General features: G+C 44.4%; 1 protein-coding gene and 1 pseudogene across 1 annotated transcript in view; one reads left to right on the top strand and one right to left on the bottom strand.

Annotated features, from left to right (window-relative positions):
* LOC141121596 (uncharacterized) overlaps window positions 1–23628 on the top strand; it is a 482112-nt pseudogene that overhangs the window by 203805 nt on the left and 254679 nt on the right.
* LOC141121623 (uncharacterized) overlaps window positions 1–23628 on the bottom strand; it is a 91130-nt gene that overhangs the window by 64080 nt on the left and 3422 nt on the right. Inside the window, 6 exon segments of the mRNA XM_073611273.1 lie at window positions 18829–19955; window positions 20743–20878; window positions 20986–21083; window positions 21200–21323; window positions 21410–21544; window positions 21667–21795. Of these exon segments, the coding sequence (XP_073467374.1) occupies window positions 18829–19955; window positions 20743–20878; window positions 20986–21083; window positions 21200–21323; window positions 21410–21544; window positions 21667–21795 (1749 nt within the window).

The following is a 23628-nucleotide window of genomic DNA, read 5'->3' on the forward strand; positions in this document are numbered from 1 at the left end:
ATAAAAGGCGAATGCCAAGAAATCTGATGTGGAGGGTGACCAGAGACCATCTTCTGCAAAGTGAATACACTAAGGTAAGGGGGGGAGGGGTTAGTGATATAAGAGGGAACTGACCTCTCAGGTGCACCATGCAGGGCTCAGTCAGTCGGCTCCAGCTTGGCAGCTCTGGTTTTATCCTATAGTCTCCACTCCACAGTCCACACATCTGACTCCTCCCGTGGCACTCCCACTCTTGACTCCTCTCCAGGCTCCCCCTCAGGGACTGCAGACATGATACAAGACAAGAGATGGTTAGAGATTGCGGACAGGATACAGGAGGTGGTTCGAGGCTGCATACATGATACAGGAGGTGGTTAGAGGCTGCAGACATGATCCAGGAGATGATTAGAGGCTGCGGACAAGATACAGGAGTTGGTTAGAGACTGCAGACATGATACAGAAGGTGGTTAGAGGCTGTGAATATGATACAGGAGATGGTTACAGGCTGTGGACATGATACAGGAGGTGGTTAGAGGCTGTGGACAGGATACAGGAGGTGGTTAGAGGCTGCAGACAAGATACAGGAGATGATTAGAGAATGCGGAAAGGTTTAAAGAGGTGGTTAGAGGATGCGGACAGGATACAGGAGATGATTAGAGAATGCGGAGAGGATACAAGAGGTGGTTAGAGGATGCGGACAACATACAGGAGGTGGTTAGAGGCTGCAGAAAGGATACGGGAGATGATTAGAGACTGCGGACAGGAGGTGGTTAGAGGCTGCAGAAAGGATACAGGAGGTGGTTAGAGGCTGCGGACAGGATACAGAAGGTGGTTAGAGGCTGCGGACAGGATACAGGAGATGGTTAGAGGCTGTGGACAAGATCCAGGAGATGATTAGAGGCTGCGGACATGATTCAGGAGTTGATTAGAGGCTGCAGACATGATACAGAAGGTGGTTAGAGGCTGTAAATATGATACAGGAGATGGTTAGAGGCTGCGGACAAGGATACAAGAGGTGGCTAGAGGCTGTGGACATGATACAGGAGGTGGTTAGAGGCTGCAGACAGGATACAAGAGGTGGTTAGAGGCTGCAGACAAGATACAGGAGATGATTAGAGACTGCGGACAGGAGGTGGTTAGAGGCTGCAGAAAGGATACAGGAGGTGGTTAGAGGCTGCGGACAGGATACAGAAGGTGGTTAGTGGCTGCGGACAGGATACAGGAGATGGTTAGTGGCTGCGGACAGGATACAGGAGGTGGTTAGAGGCTGCAGACAGGATACAGGAGGTGATTAGAGAATGCAGAGAGGATACAACAGGTGGTAAGAGAATACAGACAGGATACAGGAGGTGGTTAGAGGCTGCGGACAGGAGGTGTAGAAGGCTGAAAGGATCTGGACAGCCGCACACCGGGATAAATGTATTAAATTCTTCTTTTATTCATGAAACAGGATCATAGGGTACATAAGACACCGCTGGAGTGGTACAGCACAGCAGCTGACGCGTTTCACACTTACACAAAGTGCTTACTCATAGGAGACAGGAGGTGGTTAGAGGCTGCGGAAAGGATACAGGAGGTGGTTAGAGGATGCAGACAGGATAAAGGAGATGATCAGAGACTGCGGACATGATACAGCAGGTTAGAGCCTGTGGACATGATACAGGAGGTGGTTAGAGGCTGTGGACATACTACAGGAGGTGATTAGAGGCTGGGAACAGGATACAGGAGATGATTAGAGCCTGCAGACATGATACAGGAGGTGATTAGAGCCTGCTGACAGGATACAGGAGATGATTAGATACTGCAGACAGGATACAAGAGGTGGTTAGAAGCTGCAGACAGGATACAGGAGATGTTTAGAGAATGCGGATAGGATACAAGAGGTGGTTAGAGGCTGCAGACAGGATAAAGGAGATGATTAGAGGTTGCGGACAGGATACAAGAGGTGGTTAGAGGCTGAAGACGGGATACAGGAGGTGGTAAGAAGATGCGCACAGTATACAGAAGATAGCCAGAGATTGTGGACATCTGTGATTCTTTAAAATTTCACCAGGCACTGCTGCTCTTGTCTGGTAACTGCTGTGCATCCTCAGTTCTCAAGTGTAGACATCACATAGATAGCAGCCATGGATGGATGGATAGATGTTACAGGGGTCAGGTCTCCAGGACACTGTGTGGCTGTGCTCGCAGTGGCGTGGTTGGAGTCTCCAGCAGCCATAGATGGATGCTGCAGGGGTCTGGTCTCTGGGACTCCGTGTGGCCATGCTTACAGTCAGTGGCGTGGTGGTGGGAGTACACACAAGGTCCAGCCATGGTGCAGGCCAGGGTCCGGTCCCCTGGTCGGGAGGCATGCCCACCAATGTGCTGACGAGATAAGACCGAGTGCTAACTGCCATTCATTCAAGAATCGCACCAGGTGAAGCCATTACGTCACTGACTTACTGCTAGGATTGCCACCTCATCCCTTTAGAACCAAACACATATTAAAGTGTTACTAAACCCACAACAGTAAAATCTGTCTGTATATGCAGCATGGCATGCTTGTTCGGCCCCTTTCACACAACAAGCCTGCTCGGATGCACCTGTCCGTTTTTCAGGCGGATCCGAGCAGGCGACCCATTGACTCCTATGGGCAGGCAGATGTCAGCGGAGATGTGTCTGCTGACACCCGTCTGCCATTCGATCCGCTCAAGACAGACGTATGGCGATACGTTCGCCATCCATCTTGGTGGATCGGATCGGATGAGATCTGATAAAAACGGACATGCTGTCCATTTTTGTCCGATCTCCCCATAGAGATCAGTGGGGCTCTGACAGGTCCCTCCCCGCTCAGTGAGCAGAGACAGACCTGTCATCCACTGGCTCAGCAGACATCAATAGATCGATCTCCTGCTTAGCTGGTGGACTCCGCTGAGTGGATCCGCCCCGTGTGAAAGGGGCCTTAGACTCATGGTGGAACTTAAGGGGTTAATCCTCTGCATTGTGTAAAACGGCTGTTTTATCCTGTATGCACCGATCCTTCCCTCCCTGCACTGTCTATCTGGGGAAGGCCAGCTTACACAGGCAATAGCCAACCTGCACATGCTCAGTTGTGTCTTTTATGCTGGAGAGAGAAGTTACTTGTTCTCAGAGATAGCCAGGTCACATGATATTGGCATCACACATGTGGGCGTGTATACAGGCTGAAGAGGAAATCTCCTCCTTCCTGAACTCTCCGCACTGGAGAAACTGTTCAGTTTATCATGTAATTTTGGTATACAGATCAGCGTAAAAGGTATATAGTGGCAATATTTTAATGTAAAAAGAAGATTTATAAGCTGTGGGCATTGGGGGGGGGCAGGCAAACTATTTTCATATTACTGGTTTTAGTAACACTTTAATTACACGGGTTCTTAGGCTGATTAAAGTGGTTGTAAACTCTCCCTGAGCGATTCCCCCCATGTAAATAATTAAAACATGCTCTACAAATTGCTGTCTCTAGATCTTTTCTAACCTGGTTAGTTTACTTGCAAACCTTCTCTGTCCACTTCTATGACGTCTCTGGCGCACGCTCATACACCCCTGTTCACGGCACGCTTATCGTGCCATTAGTCTATTTAGTATTATGCCGTGGCTCCGTCATGTCCAATGAATGAATGAATGATTTGTAAAGCGCTGCAAATGCGAACTGAATCGCCTCAAGGTGATGCTTTGTAGCGGTATTTGGGAATGGTAAGGAGGTTTTGGTTAGCTGATCGAAGACTGCGATTCAGTGTGTAGTGTTTTATTTTCTTGCGGAGATATGGTGGAGCGTTTCCTTGTAAGCATTTGTGGGTGAGGCAGAGGGTCTTGAATGTGATCCGGTTCTTCATGGTTAGCCAGTGTAGGCTCTTTAGGGAGGGGGGAGATGGATTCCCAGGGTTTTTTTCCTGTTAACAGTCTTCCTGCTGTGTTTTGAATGAGTTGTAAGCACGCGAGCTGATATTGGGGTAGTCCTACGTAGAGCGAATTTGCGTAGTCGAGTCGGGAATTGATGATTGTTCCCACAACTGCCGCTTTGTCCTCTTCTGGGATGAAGGGGATGAGTCTACGTAGTTGGCGGAGGAGATGATGGGATCCGCTCACCACTGATCCTATTTGCGCATCCATTGTCATTCCTGAGTCAAAAATGACTCCGAGACTCTTGGCTTTGGTGCTTGGAGAGATGGTCTGTCCGAGGATGGTGGGAGGTGTCCATGGAGTCTTTATTTTGGAATTTTTGTTAGCTTGTAGGAGAAGAAGTTCTGTTTTTGATCCGTTGAGTTTGAGGGAGCTAGTGGTCATCCAGTCATCTATTAAGGTGAGGCATTTCTGTAATTGCTGATGAAGGTCTTTTTGTCCGTTGATGCGAAGGTAGAGTTGGGTGTCGTCAGCGTATGAATGGGAGCAAAGATCGGTTTTCCTGATGATATTGAGGAGTGGGCGGATGTATATGTTGAATAGTACTGGTGACAAGGGTGAGCCTTGAGGGACTCCACAGGAGACTGCCCGGGTTTCCGAGGTGAATGTTCCTAGTTTCACTGTCTGGGAGCGATTCTCTAAGAAGGATGTAAACCATTAAACCTCTCTGCGGTCCTGCTCTGCAATCCTACGAGACTACAGGCCCATTCACTGTTTACACCCCATGTGACGCCACGTCACAGGGGGTATAAACATTGTGCACAGCACGGGACAGGTTGCCGGACATGCTTGCTATAGCAACCTGGATCGAAAACGAGGCTTGGCAAGTTTACGGAATTTCCGACAACACAATCCGGTCGCACTTTTTTCATCGGAAAATCAGACCGTGTGTACAGGGCATAAGAAACATGCAAAGGGGTCAAACATTGGGCAAAATGTAATGAAAAGCTTTATTATACTGGCTGCATTGAGAAGGAGCATACCAGGGGCAGAGTTTACTTCCTCTTTAAGTTGGTAATTAAACTCACTTGGTGCCTTATCTGCATTAAATTAGCCTCAGAACCTGTGTAATTCATGTGTATTGGGGTTTAAAAGGATGAGATGGCAACTCTACTCACTGCGCATGTGCCTGCCTAGCTGAACATGTGCGAGCTTGCCCAAGCCCGGCAGGCTTTGGAACTGTACATGCACAGTTCCATTGTTGGTCCGCAGCCATATTTTTTATGGGCAGCCGCTGTCTGTAATGGACATTTATGGGCAGCCCATAAATGGGTTTCCAAAAGATGGTAATCTCACTTCTATCCAGACAGGAATTCTCTATGGAATGCAGACAGGAAGTGATGTCAGATATAAAAAAGAAATTCTTCAATGTAGTGGTCTCTTACATTGGTGACCAATGAGAGAAGGAAGGACCTCCTTATATCAGTGGTCAGTGTAGTGGTCCCTTACATTGGTGACCAATGGGAGAAGGACCTCCTTATATCAGTGGTCAGTGTAGTGGTCCCTTACATTGGTGACCAATGGGGTAAGGACCCCCTTATATCAGAGGTCAGTGTAGTGGTCCCTTACATTGGTGACCAATAGAAGAAGGACCCCTTATATAAGTAGTCAGTGTAGGTGTCCCTCAGATGGGTTACCAATGGGAGAAGTACCCCTTTATATCAGAAGTCAGTGTAATGGTCCCTTACATTTGCTGACCAATGGGAGAATGCCCCCCTTATATCAGAAATCAGTGTAGTGGTCCCTTAGATTGGTGACCAATGGGAGAAGGACCCCCTTATATCAGTGCTCAGTGTAGTGGTCCCTTAGATTGGTGATTATTGGGAGAAGGACCCCCTTATATCAGTGGTCAGTGTAGAGGCCCCTTAAATTGTTGACAAATGGGAAAAGGCCCCTTTTTATCGAAGGACATTCTTACATCGTCATCAGTGAGAAGATTGCCCCTCTTACAGATCATTCATGTCAGTTGTTACTGAGAGACTGAAATTGTTAATTTCTCAAGCAGCCCCTAGAAACCTTTGGAGGAACCCTGGCTGAGAAAGGCTGGACTAGTCAGTAATATATTTCTATCCTCCCCCTTGGTGGGAGTGGAGAAGACCCTATCTATAAGGATATATAATGGAAAATTGAATACTTACCTTTCTGTAATTTTCCTTTCCTGGTGCCTATCCATGGCAGCATACGCATGGGCTAAAAATCCCATGCGTATGCTGCCATGAAGGCACTAGGAAAATGGAATACTTACCCTTTCCTAATTTTCCTTTCCTGGTGCCTATCCATGGCAGCATACACATGGGATTTTTAGCCTATACGTATGCTGCCATGACAGCACCAGGAAAGTACAAACACATACAGCACAAGGCCGTGTTCACACTAGGAGATGTTTCTCAGGGCTGCAGTTCCTCTGAGCTCCACAAGGTGGTCATTTCATGTCTATGCAGGAACACAGAAAATCTCTATGGACGAAAGCAAGTGATGTCAGGTACAGATAGGAAGTTCCGGGTGAGAGGTGAGTCGGGAGGAAGTAGAGAGAAGACATTACTGGAAGTGGCAGCAGAGGAGGTAATAAAATCTTATTTTCTATTTACACCCAGTAACCCCCCGTCATGTCCGTCCTCTTCCTCCATAGTCACTGTGAGCTGTCATTAAAGAGGAGTATACTGCAGCTGCTGACTTGTAATATATGGACACTTACCTGTCCAGGGAGACTGCGATGTCGGCACCCCAGCCGATTTTCCACTCCCGGGTGCTTCCGCCGACATTCACCGTAAGGGAAACCGGCAGTGAAGCCTTTCGGCTTCACAGACAGTTCCCTACTGCGCATGCGCGAAGCGTGCTGCGCTTTTTAACTGGCCCAGTGGTGGAGGAAGGAGGAGGGGGGCCGAACTTCCGAGAGACGGTGCCGTATCCCGGATGTCGGGAAGGGTACCTGTCAAAAAACAGGTACCCGTTCCCCCCTGAAAGGTGCCAAATGTGGCACCGGAAGGGGGGAGATAAGTGGAAGTTCTACTTTGGGGTGGAACTTCGCTGTCATGATGAGTGGTTGCTCGGAATGGATCACGTTGATTGTCAACGTGTTTTTTTTTTGGTGGGCATCGTTCATTATTATTGACATAGATCTACACCATTGGACGAGTGACAAGGGATTTATTTTGTGAAAATCTTTTATTAATAAAGGACTAGTCATATAGTATGGGTGATTATTTACTATTTACATTATTTCTCTCTGAATGAGTAACCTGGGGTGTATGTACCCCTTACACATCCACTTGGGGGCAGGTTTCCGAGGGCCCCCCCTTTTTTTTTTTTTAATGGTGGCTTCCAGACTCCAACAACCCTACCACCAAGGGACTCCCCCTAGGCAAAGGTTTTTTGGGAAAGAGGCCCTTTGCAATGTCCACATTCTATGTTGAGGGTATGTTGCCTGGCATTGTTCAGAGGGGTGTGCACATGTTTCCCCCTCCTGTTCTTGGCCTACATGTTCACATAAGGGTCTGGTTTGGAACGTGGGTAGGACTCTATGCCATTTTTCTTTTATTGTGTGAATTTCCCCCTTGACATCCACACTTGATGCCCATAAAGGATAAGGGTCTGGTATGTATAAAGGATAAGGGTCTGGTATGTATTTTTTTAGGGGAAACTACACACAATTTAGATTTTTTTTTCAATGGGGTTCCTTATTAGTAGCTATACCAGACCCTCATCTTGGACAAGTAACTGGTATACCTAAAAGAACGTCAGGCCGTTTTGCTTACAAACTGGACTGAAACCAGGTACATTTGGCTCATCAATACCTTTCACTATCAACAGCTCCAATGTACTGACATCATGGGTGCTCTCAGACCCGCCGCTGGCCATAGGGACACCCTGTGTGGTCTGCAGCTTCTGACTGCATTTAGGCCTGTTGGTGCTTCATACAAACATATCTGTCTCCAGTCAAAAACTTTTTTTTTTTTTTTTATATCAAAAATGAAAATTATTTTAGGGCTTCTACTTCTGTTAGTCAAAGCAGACCAAGTACAGGTTTGCAAGAAATACAACAAACACCGAGTAACCTGATCTACATGTTCCAATTCCCACTGTGTGTAGCCCATCTATTAGCCCCTTATATCCCCATTGTAATATTGTACAACCAATACATTCCAGATAATTCTCCACTATCCATCTACAGAGAAACCCACATAGATCACATGACCACATCAGTGAGGATGGAGGAGGACCGGAGTCACATGACTGAGAAGATACTAAACCTCACCCTGGAGATCATCTACCTGCTGACCGGAGAGGTGAGGAGGATTCTGGGAGGTCACATGACATCATTCTTATCTATATTAATAAAACACAGACCTGACCGGAGAGGTGAGGAGGATTCTGGGAGGTCACATGACATCACTCTTATCTCTATTAATAAAGCACAGACCTGACCGGAGAGGTGAGGAGGATTCTGGGAGGTCACATGACATCACTCTTATCTCTGTTAATAAAACACAGACCTGACCGGAGAGGTGAGGAGGATTCTGGGATTCTAACATGATATTCCTATTGGTTCCTCAATACAGAGATTTCCTCTTGTGAAGTCAGGTGATCATATGACCATCACAGTGCCTCCATGTGACTCCCTAAAACCTGAGAGACACAACATGCAGAAGATTCTAGAAGTCGCCAAGAAGATGATGGAGCTGCTGACAGGAGAGGTGAGCGGTGCTGGGAATTCTGGGACATTATCCAGTAACAGACAAGGGATGTGTCTGGATGGTGACTGTATCATTGTGTGTGTCAGGTTCCTATAAGGTGTCAGGATGTCACTGTCTATTTCTCCATGGAGGAGTGGGAGTATTTAGAAGGACACAAGGATCTCTACAAGGACGTCATGATGGACAATCAGCCACCCCTCACATCACCGGGTAAGAGGAGACTTTTATTGTAAAGGAGAGAGCAGTACGGAGGGTCCACCTAGATCCCCCATCATCTGATAAACACATAGAAACAATGTATTCAGTCAGTGTGTGTGTTTCCTACAGATGGATCCAGTAATGGGAACCCACCAGAGAGATGTCCCCGTCCTCTGTATTCCCGGGATTCCACACAGGAAGATCACACCATCCCTCACCATCATCAGGTAGATGAGGAACATCACTGATACTATCATTAGGATCTGTACATTATCTACATTGTTACAATTGATGTCATTTTTATTATATATTCAGAGTGGAAACCTGAGAGAGTCTAAAGTTGAGGCTAAAGAAGAGATAAAAGAGGAGGATGATGAGGATTGTTTGACAGAGGAATCTGTAATAATAAAAGGACATAAAGATCTGTACCAGCACATCATGGTGGAGTCAGCCATCTACAGGAACCCACCAGAGAGATGTCCCCGTCCTCTGTATACCCAGAAATCCACACAGGAAGATCACACCATCCCTCACCATTACAAGGTTGGTGGGACGAAGCATCTAGAACATGGACTTGTGGAGATGACATGTGGATTTTCTTTATGTGATATCACAAGATTAACTCTTTTTTCTATATTTTTCTTGGATTAGAGTGAAGACCTGATAGATATAAAAGTTGAGATAAAAGCAGAAGAAGAAGAGACCTATGTGAGGGATGATCAGCAGTCTATGGAGGAGGATGGAATAACGGGGACATTTATAGAGGAGGACACTCCTACAGAGATCAGCACAGGTGGGTCATTAACACTAAATACATTCCTCCACCCATACTGCTCACTGATTGGTCCAGAGTAGGGTGGGGACTGGGTGATATCAGCCTGTAATCCCCTGGTCACTTTCCTGAGCTGTGTTCCCCATCCTGTATTCTTGTATTTCTCTCGGATAATCTTCCTTCTCTGTGCTGCAGACACAATTTATGTATCTAGACTGGATTTATGGAGATTCTGGGGTTCAGCTGGCAGCTGAATGGCTATTTTCACCATTGACATTGCTTGATCTAGACACCTGGGAAATGTGATTTGGGACTTCTGCCCGGGTCTAGCAAGATCTTTGCCAGAACAATTTTCCCAGGGTTACTTGCTCTGTAGTCTGCTGGCTGTGCCGGGTGGAGGGATATGTCTGTATAGTCTCAGATCCAAGTCACTGAGTGCAGTCTCAGGAGATGGGAGGCAGCGGTGTGGGATCTCTGCAACTTTTCTGTAAACATTTAAGCTTCCACTGATTACTGAATACCAATATTATGAGTCCTGACCATTATACTATATCATTTATATTGTACATTATATACTCCTGAACCCTGCACTATATACTCTATGTTGTACATTACATCATTCTGATACTATATAGTCCTATCTGTTGTATCTTAAGTATATGTTGTACATTACATAGTCCTGACTTCTGCTCTCTACCCACTGCTATATATACACATAACTCATATTCTCTTTTATTACATCCATTTCCTACCAGCTGGACATTTTATATCTGATGATTTGATTGGAGCACAGACTTGTACATGGTGATAATAATGTGATAACATTCTCAAACGTTTTCCGCTCTGTTTTCACCTGCTGATCTGGCCTTTAACACGCCTACTGTATAAGGCCCCTTTTACACAGCCCCACCCCATCAGCGGATCCGCTTGCTCATCAGAGGATCTGTCCACTGACCCCCGCTCAGAAAGTGCTGGTGCAGAGCAGACACAGACGCAGCCCGCTGATCTCAATGGGGCGGTCGGATTAAAATGGGCCGCCTGTCTGTTTCCACATGGCAGTTCTCTGATCCCTCAGATGGATGGGGAACAGATCCCCCACCCGTCTGTTTTAGTGGACGGGATTGGATCAGATGCAGGCGTGTGTATGGACACATGTCCCTTTACACCCACCACTCCATAGACAGAAATAGAGCGATCGATCAGGTCCCCCTGGAAAAACAGACAGGTGGATCCGATCGGTCTGCCAGTGTGAAATGGGCCCTAAATAGTCACAACTCTGAAGGAATGAGTAGCAGAGGCACTGCAGCATTGTCAGTCTTGGGGGAGGTTAGTGTTAAATGTATTGGCAGATTTAAAACCAATAAGAAGCTGAAGCCAAAATCCAGCTCACACTTTAGACCCCTTTCACACTGGGACGTTTTTCAGGTGCTTTAGCGTTAGAAAAAGCGCCTGAAAGAAGCCTCATCTGCAATCTCAATGTGAAAGCCCGAGTGCTTTCACACTGGGGCGCTGCGCTGGCAGGGCGTCAAAAAAAGTCCTGCAAGCAGCTTCTTTACAGCGCTTTTGTGTTTTTGCCCCGGGGCTGGGTGCGCAGATGGCCCGAGCCCTTTAACACTGCCAGCGCCCGAAAAACGCCTGAAAAACGCCCCAGTGTGAAAGGGGTCTTAAGCAGCGCTTTACCAGCTTTTTTCGGGCGCTGGCAGTGTAAAGAGGCTCTGGTTTTTACATTGGGATTGCAGATGAGGCTTCTTTCAGGCGCTTTACAGGCGTTTTTTTTTTAACGCTAAAGCACATGAAATATGCCTGAAAAACGCCCCAGTGTGAAAGGGGTCTTATAATCAGTTACATCAAACTGTTTTTTTTTTTTTCTTTTGGGATAAAGGTTTTGCTTTAATAAATAAATGCTGATTATTGTAAGTACCCCTGCCAGTGTTAAGTGGTGTGCCTCGTCCGTGTAAACTGATACATTCTGATGGAGAGTTGGGAAAAACAGGCTTGCTAGCTGGATTACCAGATGAAAATAGAAGAAAGAGAGCCTAAAAATTGAAACTAATGCAGCCATCACATCTAAAAATTGGTAAGCCGCAATATGATAAATGTTTGTTTTTGGGGTTAATGCTGCCTTAAAACAGAAAGTGATAATGAGGGGGGAGTCAGTAACCCAATGATGATGGTTTTCAGGATCAGTCCAGTCTTCATCTTGGTTGTTCTCCCCCCATCCTCTCTCTCTGACCTCTGGTGGGGCTCAGCCCCGCTGTTATTCATGACTAAATCATGGACTAAATAAGGAAGTGCAGGACTTCTTGTGTTGGGAAGATGGCAATGAGTGATAGAGGGGGTGGGGACACTCGTCCTATAATCCCCTCATCACTGTCACTCCTATAAAAGACAGTTCTCGTTGTTTCCTCACTCTCTGACTAAGGTCCATGAATAAAGAAATGAACTGGTAGGAGATCAGAGGAGCCATTTACTAGTTACCTTGAGGGTGGAATTGTAAGATCCTCAGAGACAAAGCTGCCTGATGTGGGCGGAGTCCTGGTTTAGGGGAACCAATCTGCTCATGTCTAGTAATAATCTTTTTATTTCTATTTTAGTAGATGGATGGGAGATGAGGAAAACCTCAGAGGATTGTCTCACTTTGTCTCCAGATTGTAAAGTAGAAGATGAGGACATCACACAGTATAGTCCAGGAGAAAACCCGACTACCTCACCACACAGTGTAGATGGACCATCGTATTCCTCTTATCCTGAGGAACCTCAGACTGTGAGGGACGGTGCCGTCCTTCCAACAGATAAGAGGTTTTCCTGTACTGAGTGCGGGAAGAGTTTCCCTTTTAGATGCAATCTTAATATGCATAAATTATCTCACACAGCTGAGAAGCCGTTTTCCTGTCCTGAGTGTGGGAAAAGTTTTTCACATAAGTCCAGTCTTAACAAGCATCAGAGATCTCACACGGGGGAGAAGCCGTATTCCTGTCCTGACTGCGGGAAATGTTTTTCAGATAATTCACATTTTTACAGACATCAGAGGTCTCACACGGGGGAAAAACCTTTTTTCTGTTCTGAGTGTGGGAAATGTTTCTCACAAAAGTCAAAACTTTACATTCATCAGAGGTCTCATATAGGGGAAAAGCCGTACTGCTGTCCTGATTGCGGGAAATGTTTTTCACAGAAATCCTGTTTTTCCAGACATCAGAGATCTCACACGGGGGAGAAGCCGTATTCTTGTCCTGAGTGTGGGAAATGTTTTTCACAGAAGTCCAATCTTTACACACATCAGAGATCTCACATGGGGAGGAAGCCATTTTCCTGTCCTGAGTGCGGGAAATGTTTTTCAGCGAAGTCAAGTCTTATCAGACATCAGAGATCTCACACGGGGGAGAAGGCACTTTACTGCCCTGAGTGAGTGAATTGTCACTCATTGAAGTCCTGTCTTTACAGACATCTGAAATTGAACACGCAAGACAATGAACTTTCCTGTCCTGAGTGAAGGAATTGTTCCTCACTGAAGTCCTGTCTTCCTGTACATCAGGGATCCCACACAACCCTTGAGGTGTATTAGTACCTTGAGTGCGAGAAATGTCTTCTATATGAATGTTGCTGGACATCACAGCTCTCATGTGGGGAAGAAGCACACCCTGATATACACCTCAGATATACTCCATGGCTGATCTTTATCATGTAAGAAACAGTTCATAAGACATGGATGAAGTGTTGTACCGTGTTGGCCATTGAAAGCAGTAGAAAAATAAAATTGGAGTCATTACCTTTCATTGGCTGAGTAGATTTTGTGGTGTAAGCTTTCACAAACCCTTAGAGGTGTATTGTAGAAAAAAAAATAGTTAAATGAATGTAACCAGACATGACTTCCTCCCTTCCATGTATCATAGTGATCCTTCCTGACTTCTATGTATCATAGTGAACCTTCCTTTCTTCCAAGTACTATAGTGATCCTTCCTCACTTCTATATACTATAATGATCCATCCTGCCTTCCATGTACCATAGTAATCCTTCCTTTATTCCATGTACCATAGTAATCCTTCCTTCATTCCATGTACCATAGTGATCCTTTCTCACTTCCATGCACCATAGTGATTCTTCCTGCCTTCTATGTATCATAGTGATCCTTCCATGTACCAGTGATCATATCTGCCTTCCATGTACCATAGTGATCCTTCCTTCCATGTACCATAGTGATCCTTCCTGTCTTCCATATACCATAGTGATCCTTCCTTCCATGTACCATAGTGATCCTTCCTGCCTTTCATGTCCCATAGTGATCCTTCCTTCCATGTACCATAGTGATCCTTCCTGTCTTCCATATACCAATGCTGATCCTTCCCTCTCTCAAATCTCTCTCCCTAAGGGTCCCTTGGTTCACACTGGAACACTGTGCAGGAAAGGGGGGTTCAGTGTGCATTTCCTGCACTGCATGCAACCATGCTGCCCTTATGAAACGCATGCAGGCGCCATTCATTGTTAATAGCAGTGTGTTTGCGGCCACCAAACCACATGGTACCGCACTATTATGTGGTTTGGCGTGGCACGATTTGATAAAGTAGTGCTTTGCAGAGCACCCCCATTCACTTGAATGGGTCACGGTTGGTGGACAGTAGTGCTCACCAATGCATCAGGGAATATAATTTGTGCTGCAGCCACAGACCCAAGCATTGCGGCTGCAGCATATGTACACCCCTGGCTGCTGGCTCTGAAGCTAAAAGGTGAGCACTTGGCGAGGTGGTAAAATCCTGTGGTTGAGCCACGGTTTTGCCACCCCCACAACCACTAGTGTGAATGAGCTCCAAGTTTTATGTTGCATAATTATGGCATTTATGGATTACATTAGGACCTTTTCCCTAGAGCTTCAGGGGTGCCAGAAATTTGAGGGTTAGATGCCAGAGGTTGCTACAAGGACTGCTCATATAGAGTTACAAACTAGAGGGCTGTCCCTTCTACTTCCAGCAATACTTAAGGCTGCTACTGAAGGACTTTGCTTGAGAGTTTGTCCTCCAAGACCTGTGTGTGTTTTTGGAGTATCCTGCACCCCTATCCCTCTATCCACCTCTGTTCAATTATTGAGATAAATTATCAGAAGACACCCCTAGAGAGAGCCTGAGCTTTATCTGAGTGTTCTGGAACTTGTACCTGGGCTGGCGGCCTCTGGACAGGTAAGGGAGATCTGTGTTATTTTCAGTGATCCCTTAAGGAGTAAGCGCTATCTAATAAAAGTCAGTTGAGAAACAAAACAAACAGAGAAAAGAGAATTTCTGATCTGGCAGGCCAAGAGAGTTCCAGATTCATGAAAATGTAACTAAATGTGTTCCCATGGGGGCAGTTGTCCTTCTGCGTACAACAACCCTCCTATTACCCCCCTCACATCCTATTAATACCATCCAAATAATTCTTACTTTCATTTAACAAAGTTATCCGTCTACAAGGAGACCTGTATAGATCAAATGACGGCACCAATGAGGATGGAGGAGGACCGGAGTCACATGACTGAGAAGATACTAAACCTCACCCTGGAGATCATCTACCTGCTGACCAGAGAGGTGAGGAGGATTCTGGGAGGCCACATGACATCACTCTTATCTCCATTAATAAAACAGACCTGACCAGAGAGGTAAGGAGGATTCTGGGAGGTCACATGAAATCACTCTTATCTCTATTAATAAAATACAGACCTGACCGATGAGGTGAGGAGGATTCTGGGATTCTAACATGACCTACAACAACCGATTAGTTCCTCAATACAGAGATTTCCTCTTCTGAATTCAGGAGATCATATGACCATCACAGTGCCTCCATGTGACTCCCTAAAACCTGAGAGACACAACATGCAGAAGATTCTAGAAGTCACCAAGAAGATGATGGAGCTGCTGACAGGAGAGGTGAGCAGTGCTGGGAATTCTGGGACATTATTCAGTAACAGACAAGGGATGTGTCTGGATACATTTGCCAGGCAATGAGTAGACATTGTAGCACCTAACCACCACCTGCTTTAACCCCTTGGACCTTGCACAAGAACTTCTCTTGAATGGGTCACTATTGGTGAGCATACAGGGGGTATAATTACTGCCACAGCTGCAAAGCCGCGGCATGTGAACACCCCCAGCCACTGCCTCTGCAGCTAAAGGAGGTAGCAGTTGAGGGGATTTAAAGCCACAGCTCAATCACCAGAACCCTATTTTTGAAAGAAAACACCTCAAGGTATTTTCTGAAAGGCACAGCGAATCTTTTTGAAAATCTCCTTTTTGCCATGTTTTTGGAAAATCTAGCAAAAAACATGAAATAAATAGGATATTTCTAATACAAAACATAGACACACTTGGAATTACACCCTAAAACACATGCTACTACTCCTCCCGAGTACGGGGATACCACATGTGAGACTTTTTCATAGCCTAGCCATATAGAGGGGCCCAAAATCCAAGGAATACCTTCAGGCTTTCTATGAGCATAAACTACACATCTAATTTCCTGACTACCTATCACCATTTTTAAGGTCCTGGAGCACCAAGACAGTGGAAAAACCCACAAAATGACCACATTTTGGAAAGCAACCATCCCAAGGTATTTTTTAAGAGGCATGGTGAGTCTTTTGAAGACTTAATTTTTTTGCCACAAGTTTTTGAAAAATGTGGAATGAAAATGAAAATGATTTTAATTTTTTACACAAAGTTGTTATACAGCAACGGCGTACTTAGAATAACACCCCAAAACTCATTCTGCTACCCCTCCCGACTATTGGCGATACCACGCGTGAGACTTTTTCAATGTTTAGGCTGATTATGTACCAGACCTTGTATCTTGTGTATCACACAAATATACCATTTGTATCAGCAACAGTGTACTGTAATGGTCACCTCTGTACAAGTGTTTATGGAATATAAATAAATAAATAAAAATATCTCTGCGCTAGTCTGATATGGAACAGCTGCAACTCAAATCTTGGAAGGGATAAAGTAATAGAAATGGCTAATGGCGCGCTGTTACTTTAAATAGTGAACTGATGTGATAATGAACAAAATAAAGTGAATAAACAAGATATCTACCTAAGTGTTCAAACATAAAATATGCATGTGTGTGTGTGTGTGAACAATATGATAGTAACTTAATGATGCAAATAACAGATGTCCTAACGAATGCATTCTTCAAAATGTCAAAGAGCAATAATTCTAGCAAAAGACCTCCTCTGTAACTCTAAACTGGTAACCGTTACAAAATGTTTAAAGCGCAGCCTGTGTAGACTTTTAAGTACCATAGTTTGTTGCCATTCCACGAGTGTGCGCAATTTTAAACCGTAACATGTTAGGTATCTATTTACTCGGTGTAACATCATCTTTCACATTATACATTATAATAATTTTACTGTTTCGTTGTTTTAAAATTCTGTGAAGTGTATTTTTTCCCCAAAAATTGCGTTTGAAAGACTGCTGCGCAAATACCGTTTGACATAAAATAACGCAACGACCGCCATTTTATTCTCCAGAGTCTTTGCTAATATATATATATATATATATATATATATATATATATATATATATATATATATTTATTATGTTTGGGGGTTCTAAATAATTTTCTAGCAAAAAATTCGGATTTTAACTTGTAAACAACAAGTGTCAAAAATAGGCTTGGTCCAGGAGTGGTTAAAGATGACGTCACTGACCAAATATATTCATGTCCATATTTGCCCGTGCTCTTGGTTTACAATCAGCGAAGGGGCTGGGAACTGTCATTTATGGTGAGCAGTGACTTGGAGCGAATGTGTCAGCATTGCTTTTGTTTGGCATCGTACATCATGATTGACATGTATCTACATAGCTGGACAATGTGCTCAATGATGGATTAACAGCATGGGACATATTTTTCATGGCGCCAATGGATTTTTTGATGTTTTCTTCCAATAGAAGACTATCTCACAGTGTCAGTGTGATTATTACTATGTAACCCCTTATTTATTAACTTATGGAGGGAGTCTGTATCCCCCTTACTTTTCAATTGGACATTCAGGTTTTGTTTCCCCTGCAGACCCCACAACCTCAAGGCCAGGGCTGTGGGGGAAAAAAACACTTGCTTCAAAAAGGGGTCTGGTATGGAATTTGGGGGAGACCCCACACTGTTTTGTTTTCTCTTAAAATCCAAGTAAGGTCCTTATCAAGGATAAGGCATATATTGATATTGATTCTGCAGAGAGGAATGCTTTTTGCTTGTTTGTTTTATCTTTCAAAAAAATAATTGGTTCCTATGGTACAATAAAACAACCAATCAGCATATGGCAACCAGTTGCTAAGATGTGGGTGACCATCCTGCACAGTGTCCTTGGTTGCTAGGATGCAGGCGACTTCTTTTTTTTTTCTTGCGGGGTCTGGCTTATAACCCTCATCTAGGATAAAGACAGAATCTGAAAATCGTACAAAAAATTCAGCTTTTGAAACAATCGTACGATAATCGGATCGGAAATACACAGTTTGAGAGCCGATCAAGACAGTTCATCCTGTCATAGAAATTTGGTTGTACGCAAAGCACACAGCCAAATCTCCTGTTTCTAATCATAATAACAATTTCGTCTAATGATATAAATGCATCTCACCTTTTGATCATATGTCTTTCCTTCTGATGTAGCCCTTCCTCTGGTGTGTGCCTCATGCTCACAAATAGACAAAACACATCCTTCCCCCCACAGCTCCACAACAATCCGATATTATCTGATTGGACAAGCACGAAAATTTTTCTCGTACGATTTTCGTTTAATTAGTACAGTTGTCATTTGAAAATTCAATACAAATACACTACAACACAACATCACTTCTGATTTTTTTATTCTGTCGTAGGAGAATTTTGGTAACTTTAGTAAACTCATCATTTTTGATACGCGACTAGCATGCAAAAAAAAAGAAAAAAAAAAAAGAGACATTCTGTCATCAGATATTTGGATTGTGTGTACGGGGCTTAAATATCTGCTACGGATGAAGGGAATCCCCTTTCTTCACAAACATGGGGAAGCTGCCCAGGAAATGTCATTTAGTAGCCAGCAATTAAAAAAAATCATTTTCACTTGTTTAAATTACATGTGTGTCACTACACAGGAGGCAGGTTAAAGGCATCTTCCAAACAAATGATTTAAAGGAATTATGCATTTTTAATATGCCACGTTAAACATTATTAAAAAAAATGAATTCAAATTAACATTGAGAGCTTTGGAGCAAGTTTAGAGAGCCTTCCGTAAACTGAACCCAGGTACGTTCAGCTCACCCCTACACCCCTCTGTGGGATCTCTGATGTATAACAAGTTTAAATTTCCGTGTAAAACATTTTCCACACTCAGGACAGGAATAGGGTTTTTCCCCTGTGTGAGATCTTTGATGTGAAACAAGGTTTGATTTCCGTGAAAAACATTTCCCGCACTCAGGGCAGGAATACGGCTTCTCCCCCGTGTGACATCTCTGATGTCTAACAAGTTCTGGTTTCCTTGCAAAACATTTCCCACACTCAGAACAGGAATTCGGCTTCTCTCCCATGTGCAATCTTTGATGTGAAACAAGGTTTGATTTCTGTGAAAAACATTTCCCACACTCAGGGCAGGAATACGGCTTCTCCCCCGTGTGAGATCTCTGATGGCTAACAAGGGTTGATTTATCTGAAAAACATTTTCTGCAGTCAGGGCAAGAATACGGCTTCTCCCCCGTGTGAGACCTCAGATGTTTAACAAGAATATGTTTCTGTGAATAACATTTCCTACACTCGGTGCAAGAATATGGCTTCTCCCCCGTGTGTGATCTCTGATGTATAATAAGATTTGATTTCCGTGAATAACATTTCCTACACTCGGGACAAGAATACGGCTTCTCCCCAGTGTGTGATCTCTGATGTATTATAAGTTTTGATTTCTGTGAAAAACATTTCCTGCACTCAGAACAGGAATACGGCTTCTCTCCTGTGTGAGATTTCAGATGTCCAATAAGTTTTGATTTCGCTGTAAAACATTTTCCACACTCAGGGCATGAATTTGTTTTCTCCCCCGTGTGAGATCTGCAATGTATGACAAGTTCTGATTTACGAAAAAAACATTTCCTGCACTCAGAACAGGAATGACGCTTCCCACCTGTGTGAGATCTCTGATGTACAATAAGATTTAATTCAGAGTTAAAACTCTCCCCATACTCAGGACAGGAAAATTCCTCCTCCCCCTGAAATCCACCACCATCCCTCACAGTACGACGTTGCTCAGAGTCAGAGGGAGTAGATGGTCTATCCACACTGTGAAGTCCTCCATCTACAGAGCTCATTGTCTTTTCTACTGTACAGTCTCTTGTGATGTCCTCATCTTCCATTTTACACCATGGAGATAAGTTGAGACATTCCTTTGAGAGTTTCTCCATGACGGGTCCTGGAAAAATATAAAAATATGATGGATACAAGAAGGTTTGTTCACTAAAAACAAGATTCCATCTGGATCAGCTACATTTTAGTGAGCAGATGTACCAATCAGCTGTGACTTCCCCTCTTCGATCATAGGGCCTTTGTTCCTTCTCCCAGATCACTTCTACATTTACACAGCCTTGACAGAAGAGCAGGAACCAATAGGGACTGGGAGGTACATGCTCTTCACACAACCACAAGCCAAGGCACTTGGTCATGTGATCATGGATAAACAAAAGGTTCAGATTTCAGACTTGTAGAACGTTTATCATAGAACAAATGACTATAGGCCTAGGCTTCTGGTGATATGCAGCACTGGAGGGAGCTTGAAGTGGTATTTACTTCTGTAAAGTGTTTTTGTTTTTATGTTACTACTTATGTTTCATCTCGGCAAGACTGTAAATAGAGTTTTGTGTTAACATTTAGATATACAGTAAGTCTGCTCAAAGAAGAGGGACCAACCTATGAAAGGCTCAACCTGTATGATCACATCTGTGCTACTGTAACTAGGAGTGAAATACAACCCAATACTGTCAGATGAAACCCAAATTTTATATATATCATAAAATATAAAAATGGTGTCTGCAGTTTGAAGAAGGGGGTTTATCTGAGAGAAAAGAAGAAATCGAGTGGATGGGTATCAGTTATTATCATGAACCTATTATTGGCTGGTGTCATTCATTTCCTTCCCTACTCTGAGCCAATCAGTGTGCAGTAACAGAGTAGAGAGAACAGAGGAATATATTATGGCTCACCTGTGCTGATCTCTGTAGGAGTGTCCTCCTCTTTGATTGTCCCCATCATTTCAGCGTCCTCTGTATATTGCTGATCATCCCTCACATACGTCTCTTCTACTTCACCCTCAACTTTTATGTTCATCAGATCTTCACCCTAAACCAACAGAATGGCAGAAAATATAATCTGGTAGAGTCCACACATCATCTCCACATGTCAGAGTGTTCAATCACTTTATGTTCCAGACCCTCAACTCCACCTACCTGATGATGGAGAGGGATGGTGTGATCTTCCTGTGTGGAATCCCAGGAATACAGAGGACGGGGACATCTCTCTGGTGGGTTCCCATTACTGGATCCATCTGTAGGAAACACACACACTGACTGAATACATTGTTTCTATGTGTTCATCAGATGATGGGGGATCTAGGTGGACCCTCCGTACTGCTCTCTCCTTTACAATAAAGTCTCCTCTTACCCGGTGATGTGAGGGGCGGCTGATTGTCCATCATGACGTCCTTGTAGAGATCCTTGTGTCCTTCTAAATACTCCCACTCCTCCATGGAGAAATAGACAGTGACATCCTGACACCTTATAGGAACCTGACACACACAATGATACAGTCACCATCCAGACACATCCCTTGTCTGTTACTGCATAATGTCTCAGAATTCCCAGCACCGCTCACCTCTCCTGTCAGCAGCTCCATCATCTTCTTGGTGACTTCTAGAATCTTCTGTATGTTGTGTCTCTCAAGTTTCAGGGAGTCACATGGAGGCACTGTGATGGTCATATGATCACCTGACTTCACAAGAGGAAATCTCTATATTGAAGAACCAAAAGGAATATAATGTTAGAATCCCAAAATCCTCCTGTCCGGTCAGGTCTGTGTTTTATTAATAGAGATAAGAGTGATGTCATGTGACCTCCCAGAATCCTCCTCACCTCTCCGGTCAGCAGGTCGATGATCTCCAGGGTGAGGTTTAGTATCTTCTCAGTCATGTGACTCTGGTCCTCCTTCATCCTCATTGGTGCCGTCATTTCATCTATACAGGTCTCCTTGTAGACACATAACTTTGGGAAATGAAAGAAAGAATTATTTGGATGGTATTGGTCACACAATAATAGGATGTGAAGGGGGTAATAGGAAGGAATGATCTCTCTTACTTGTCCAGAGGCTGCTAACTCAGTCTAGGGACCCCCCCCACAGCACCTTGTCTCCATGTTGATAAGGACAAGGGTCTCTTCCCCACAACCCTGGCCCAGTGGTTATGGGGGTTCGGGGGGGACTTATCGGAATCCCCCTTAAAGAAGGGGGCCCCAGATCCCAGCCCCTCCCATGTGAATGAGTATGGGGTATACTCATTCACCAAAAAAAAGTCAAAAAGTAAATAAAAATGCACACACAATTTTTGACAAGTCCTTTATTAAAAAAAACAATGTCCCCCGTTGTAGATCCATCATCAATCACGATAAACGCCGGCCGCCAACCCCCCAAAAAAGTATAAATTCCGCACCGAACGAAGGCTTCCACCGTTTGACAGCTCCACCACCTCCCACCGCTAAATAAACTAAGGGGCGGGGCATCTGGTTACATCACTGGGTGGCCCAGCCCACTTGTGACGCCCACTGACCGGGCATCACAAAGGGCAGGGTCACCCAGTGACATTACACGGTGGCTCCGCCCCTTCGTTTATTTAGTGGCTGGAGGCGGCAGAGCTGTCAAACAGCGACAGCCTTCATGGAGTGCAGATCTTTTTTTTTTTTTTGCAGCCGGTGTTCTTCGTGATTAACAATGGATCTACACCAGTTTTTTTCCTCAACATTTATTGCTGGCAATTGTTTAGTTTACATTCAGCTGTCAGCTGATGTGTCATCTTGTTGTTAACCGCTTGCCAACCAGCTGCCGCAGTTGTACTGAAACAACATGGCTCAGCTGCGAGAATCGCCGTCACATTACGTTGGTTCCTCCTTTGTCCACTAGGGGGGCGCGCGCCCCCTGCTCGCCCACAGAGCCGATGCGAGTGCCCTGCAGTCGCAATCACCACTGGGCTCCCACGATTGCTCAGGGCACGCGGAGAACCGGGATCTGTGTGTATAAACACACAGTTTCTGGTTCTCTGAGGGGAAAAGTGACAGATCGTCTGTTCATACAGAGTATGAACAGCAATCTATCTCTTCCCCCTACACAGTCCCCTCCCCCCTTCAGTTAGAACACACACTAGGGAACACATTAATCCCTTGATCGCCCCCTAGTGTTAACCCCTTCACTGCCAGTGACATTTTTACAGTAATCAATACATTTTTTTTAGCCATGTATAAATGACAATGGTCCCAAAAAACGTGTCAAAATTGTCCGACGTGTTCGCCATAATGTCGCAGTCCCGATAAAAATCGCAGATCGCCGCCATTACTAGTAAAAAAAAAAAAATTAATAATAAAAATGCCATAAAACTATCCCCTATTTTGTAGACGCTATAACTTTTGCGCAAACCAATCAATATACGCTTATTGCGATTTTTTTTTTTTACCAAAAATATGTAGAAGAATACATGTCGGCCTAAACTGGGAAAAAAAAACGTTTTTTATATATTTTGGGGGATATTTATTTAAGCAAAAAGTAAAAAAGAATGTGTTTTTTTTTCAAAATTGTCGCTCTTTTTTTGTTTATAGCGCAAAAAATAAAAACCGCAGAAGCGATCAAATACCACCAAAAGAAAGTTCTATTTGTGGGAAAAAAAGGACATCAATTTTGTTTGGGAGCCACGTCGCACGACCGCGCAATTGTCAGTCAAAGCGACACAGTGCCGAATCGCAAAAAGTGCTCTGGTCAGGAAGGGGTTAAAATCTTCCGGGGCTGAAGCGGTTAAAGATGTGGTAGCCGGCTATACACACCACTGGTTGTTT

Source organism: Aquarana catesbeiana, unplaced genomic scaffold (assembly GCF_042186555.1).
Source record: "Aquarana catesbeiana isolate 2022-GZ unplaced genomic scaffold, ASM4218655v1 unanchor226, whole genome shotgun sequence".
NCBI classification, from domain to species: Eukaryota; Metazoa; Chordata; class Amphibia; order Anura; family Ranidae; genus Aquarana; species Aquarana catesbeiana.